Source organism: Eurosta solidaginis, chromosome 1 (assembly GCF_040869045.1).
Source record: "Eurosta solidaginis isolate ZX-2024a chromosome 1, ASM4086904v1, whole genome shotgun sequence".
Classification (NCBI taxonomy): Eukaryota; Metazoa; Arthropoda; class Insecta; order Diptera; family Tephritidae; genus Eurosta; species Eurosta solidaginis.
The window spans coordinates 56,298,345-56,304,113 of record NC_090319.1 but is presented as its reverse complement, the minus strand read 5'-3'; the positions used below and the strand labels follow the sequence as shown (position 1 = coordinate 56,304,113).

Sequence of the window (5,769 nt, the reverse complement as noted above, 5' to 3'; positions counted from 1 at the left end):
CCGCAATATAATTATAACTACAGATATAGCTTCTCTAATGAATGTATTTGTGAGCGACACTTCCACAATTACAATTGCATACTTTTGGGAGCATCTCAGATAAGATATCTGCATGTGTTTGTGAATCTATTTTCTGCTGCGTGTACGTACATATGTGTAGACATAATGATTTATTCGTTTGTGTAGATACATGATTGATTTATAGATGTGCATACAGTCGCTGCTTAGCATCGGCTTAGAGATGGCAGTACCCCTTAGTGTTGCTAATATTCGTAACAATATTTTTAAAGCAAGTTCGAGATATAGAAGTCAATGCAATGATTTGAATTAGGAGAGTTGATTACACTTAGAACGCGTGTGATTGGAGCATTCACCGCACAATTAGATCTTAACTTTTCAATAGTAAAAACATTATGTTGGCGTAAGTTACGTGGTGGCACATGAAAGTTCAATAATGCAAGAAGTATTGGACAATCGATAATGCCATTAAAGATATCATAAATTAATATAATAGAAGAAATTACCCTTCTACTCTCTAATGTATGCAGATTAATTAACTTACACCTGGATGTATATGAAGGGATCGGCAGGTCAAAATGTATGTCAGATAAGCAATTTCACATAAATACTTTTTGAACACGTTCAATCCTTTTACTGTGAACCTCATAATATGGACACCAGATTATAGAACCATATTCTAGCCTTGATCTTACTAACGCATTATACAATAACTTTTTAGTATATGGGTCTCTAAACTCTGAGCCATTTCTTTTTATAAATGCCAATAAAGAATACGCTTTAGGGATTATAAAATTTAAAAAGTGTTCAGTGAACATAAATGGTGAATCAAATACGATACCTAAGTCTCGAATTTTATTGCCCCTTACCAAAGGTATATCAGAAACGTAATAAGTGGAAATCAAATTCTTATTTAATTTAGAATACGTAACACTGTAACATTTACTGACATTGAGAGCGAGCCTATTTCTGCTGCACCAATTTGAAGTGCAAGAACATCAGACTAATTTTTTATTTTGAAAAAGATTTTCAAGTCATCAGCGTAAATAATATGACTGCAATTTTTAAAGCAAACACTGACATCATTAAAAAACATTATAAAAAAGAGCGGACCAAGGATGCCTCCTTGAAGCACACCCGAAGTAGCCACATATGGCGCTGACTTTACATTATCGATAACAACAAAATTGATTCTATCGGATAAATATGAACTTATACATTGTAAGAAGGTAGAATAGATCCCCCAATGCTGTAGCTTAGCCAATAATACTCGATGAGATACTCAATCAAAAGCTTTGGATAAGTCAGTATATATGCAGTCGACTTGGCAACTATCTGAGAACGCTGAAATGCAGTAATTGGAAAATACTGAGAGATTAGAAATTGTTGAATGCCCTGGAACAAATCCATGCTGATATGGGGAGATATACCGCTGAACTAACGACATTAACTTTCCCATAACCACTTTCTCAAACAGTTTCGATATAACGGGCAATTTAGAAATTGATCGATAATTTGAAACATCACTCTTATTACCATTCTTGTGAACTGGTTCAATATAAGTAATTTTCCAATCATCCAAAAAAAATGCCTGACTTTAAGGACAAATTAAAAATGTACAACAAGGGTTCCGCAGCTGAAACCATACATTTCTTTAGAAAAAAAGATGAAAATTATTGATAGTCGCACTGCTTTGAGCTCTTGATAGTCTTAACCCTAGAACACACACCCGGGTACAAATGTATCCAGTATCAACATTGAAGTGTTGTAACTTTTGAACCGCTATACCTAGAGTGGATCTAGGAAGATTATTTAGTTTTGAGTTCAAATTCAAAATTTGAACCAGATCGGACCATTGGTTCAGGAGCTACAGCTTTCCAAACACATTATATACGTAAACACACACCCGGGATACGTTTGTACCCCAATAGTAAAAATCCTCATAATAATCAAAAAAAACATTTTTTATATTATTTTTTTATTTGAAGAATTAAAAATATTCATTTCACACATTATATTATTGACTTTTATTATAAAAATTATAAAAATGCATCTTATATCTAAGGAAAATCATGGCAAATAGAGCAATTTGTTGATGTGACCGAATGTACAAGACACATTGGCTTCTTACATTTGGCGCACAGCTTTCTGGTTTTTCTACGGCGTTTTTCCTCTTGTGCGTAACATAAATAGCAAGATCCGGACACAGGTTTTGGCGTGCGCGCTGCGGCAGATGTTGATGCTGCTGTTGACACCATTGATTCCAGCGGTCGGTTGAAATATGCTTCAATAGCAATTTTAGTCGAAAAATTTCGCGTCACTTGACGATTTATGGCTCTGGCTTCAATAATGGGCATACACAATGCTTCAGCCAAGCTGCGCAGGATCTGCTTACGCTTGTTGTTTGTTCTCCAAGGCAACATAGGGTTATTCAAATCGTAGACAATGTAGGCTGCAAGAGCTGTAATGTCCAACATGTTGAAGAACATCGCTAGTGGCCATCGTTTTGTTTGTCTTTGTGTTGGATATTCCGCAAACATTTGGTCCATTCGATCAACACCACCTTTGGTACGATTATAATATTCAATTATTTCAGGTTTCCCACTGTCAGCTATTTCAGCATCATTATGCATGGTCGAAAGCAAAATTACTGCTTTATTTTTTTTTGGGAACATAAGAGCACATTGTCACATTATTTTTCAAGCCAAATGTCGTTGAAACAATTGTCCTGTTTTTGTTCTGCTTCATTTCTTGAGGAATATATGATTTGTTTTTGCGCAAAGTTCCAACGATCGTGAGTTTCCAGGTGAGAAGCAGTTCTGCAACTGGCAAGGTCGTAAAAAAATTGTCCATTGTAATGTTTCGGCCACTTCCTTGGTATTTGGTAGACAAATCCTTCACCACTCGTTCGCCTTGGTTCGTTTCCCTACCAGTTTCTGCTTGGCCAGTATATATTTGTCCATGCAGTGGATATGCATTTGTGGCATCGCAAATCCACCAAACCTTGACACCATATTTAGCAGGTTTTGACGGTATGTACTGCGTAAGGACATAATTGTTCATCAATCGTCAAGCATGAGCTGGGCTTGTAATGTGCAGCAAGATTATTGTTCATCATCGTCCACAACTCACTGATCGGTGCTGCTTTATCAGTTAGTAAGCGTCTTGCACGAGTGTTTTTATCGTCAAATCTTAGGAACCGCAATATCGAACAGAAACGGTTGACTCCCATTGTGGCGCGATATAAAGGATAGTTTTTGACGCTCCATAAATCTCGAACATGTTCTCCATTGGTATGGTTCGCACCAGTCATAATAAGTATGCCAAAAAATGCATACAGCTCTGTTATTGACACAGGCGTCCATGACTTAGGAGTTGTGTTTGGATGCGCATTGTTGTAAGCATTATAAGTTTCTTTTGCTAACTTATTTGTGTGGCGCATAATTATATCAGCCATTTCAACGTTCATGAAACATTTGAATGTTTGCTCTATTGACAACATTTCAGTGCATCTAGCTGGTCCAGAACGTTCTCTTATAATATTTTGTCCGAGTACCTGACGACTTACATTTGGTTCTTTCATCCACTCAGTACCATCACGTGCAACAAATTTTTCGCCACTAGCAGATAATTCATTATTTTCTTCTACTTCTTCATCGTCTTCTTCATCATCCGCATAATCAAGTAATACTTCTGCGGCACTTTGCGAAACTTCAGCATCGTCATCAGCAATTTCAATGTCATTGAATTGAATTTCTTCTTCATCTACTGAGTCAAAGTCATAGGGAGCGTCATCGTCACAAATTTCATCAAATAAAGATTGTATATATGATTCTCGCTGTTCCTCAGTTAGTCTGCATAATAAAAAAAATTTGTATATGTTTACATTGTTGCTTATTTTACATTTTTTACCTTCTATATGCTGCTTTTGATAAATATTCGTTTCTTCTTGAAGTCATTTCGTATCCAGTTATTTATAGTTTCAGTTATATTTATTTTCACTTCTTACCTTTTGAGCACCAAAACAATAATGAATATATCAACAGGCAGCATTTATAACAACACCTCGTGTGAAAACAACCCTTGCAGCTGCATATAAAATACAAAAACCAGTTATACCAGTGTATTTGCTACCTACGTACCCATACCTTGCGCGACCTTTTTGCACATATCTTTTGAACCAGGTAGAATATTTCAATGAAATAAAAACCAAAATGTGTATTCGTTGTTACTCTACAAGTATATTATTATAAATTATATTATTTTGCTTTGCATTTATCAGGACAACAACAAAAACAAAAATCCACTGTTGCATGTCCTGACTTAATTTGCCCATATCTCTGGAACCAGTAGGAATATTCGAATGAAACAAAAGACAAAATACTTGTTATATATTAAAATATACATTTCAAAAAAAAAAAATCAGAGAAATCGGTTGAATAAGCATTAAAAAAACACCGCAAAATAAGGTCCCGGGTACAAACGTATCCCGGGTGTGTGTTTACGTGGTATTTTCTGGGTGTGTGTTCTAGGGTTAATACTTATAATAATATCATCTATGTGAAGAACTAATGTTGGCAAGTTAAGACAAGACGATATGTTATTTAGCATACCACTATTGTCACTCGGAGCGTCACTAAAGTCGAAACTCGCTTTGAAAAACTCTGCGAACAAATTGGCCGAGTCTTAAGATGATGTTGAATTTATACCTTGGTAAGACACAGACCGCGGAATAGCTGAAGATGATCGTTTAGAACGAATAAAATTCCAAAACGACTTTGGATTGGATTTGATGTTATTCTCGAAGTTATTAATATACTGATTGTATAAGAATTTGTCAAGGCAATTGAACTCCTTAACGTACTTTAAGTATTCTTACTTGTGTTGAAGGGAATTCGATTTCTTAAAAAGCTTATAATATTTATTATGTTGGTGTTTAAGTTTCTTTAGGTTCTTTGTATACCACGGTAACTTATAAACCCTAGCTGGAAGACGGGGAATATTATTTTCTACTATTTCCGAGATATTACTTTTAAATAAATTAAAACAGTCCACAAGACTGGGGTGATAAAAAAGAAGTTGCCAGTCAACATTGGAAATTAAATTATTTATCAATCCAAAATCACACCGACTATAATTGAAACCAATCTCATTATTAAGTGCAACATTTGCAAACTCTTAAAACTCAAGCTCTAATATTAATGGTACATGATGCTTGTCAGTATTCGATAACGGAAAGCAAGAGCAAAGCAAATACATTTATTTAGCATAATTTACATTGGTTGGTATAAGAACATTTTCACCTAGAAGATAACTCCAAATGATTCTATTTAAATCACCTAATACACATAACTGCGAATTCAAATCGTCCCTCAAAACATTCATAATATTATTAACATGATCTTCATAAAGCTTCTCCAGACTATTTGGCGGGATATAAAATACACTAACGTGAAGAATACCGGTTTTGCCTTTTATTGAAATTATTAGTTGGTCTATAGCAGTCTCAGCTATATTAAGAGGAACCTGAGACGAATGTATTTCTTTCTTAACAGCTATTAAGACTCCTCCTCCACGAGAGAGATCAGTGCTTAAACTATTTCGATCTTTGCGAAACACATCACGGTGGGTTTTAAAAAATTTAAATTTTTCTGCCGACCACCCGGGAAATTTTTCTGTGGGCTTATTCTAGGAGGTGCCGAGGGTACAAAAAAGCCAACCGCGAAATCGCATATTTGGCGCTTTTTTTTT

At 35.3% G+C, this 5,769-nt stretch overlaps 1 protein-coding gene across 1 annotated transcript; it reads right to left on the bottom strand.

Annotated features, from left to right (window-relative positions):
• Positions 1–2,058: 2,058 nt before the first annotated feature.
• LOC137240995 (uncharacterized) lies at positions 2,059–4,035 on the bottom strand. Its single transcript, XM_067768138.1, has 2 exons — positions 3,931–4,035; positions 2,059–3,872 (listed from the first exon to the last, which is right to left on the bottom strand). Exons 1-2 carry the CDS (start codon positions 3,975–3,977, stop codon positions 3,035–3,037), a joined length of 885 nt encoding a protein of 294 aa, XP_067624239.1. The 5' UTR covers positions 3,978–4,035; the 3' UTR covers positions 2,059–3,034.
• Between the last annotated feature and the right edge of the window lie 1,734 nt (positions 4,036–5,769).

Bases quoted from the DNA above. Each gene is read 5' to 3' on its own strand.
- LOC137240995 (XM_067768138.1), bottom strand. From the start codon at position 3,977: ATGACTTCAAGAAGAAACGAATATTTATCAAAAGCAGCATATAGAAG. The intron at 3,873-3,930 runs GTAAAAAATGTA...TTTATTATGCAG, and splicing joins TCAAAAGCAGCATATAGAAG to ACTAACTGAGGAACAGCGAG.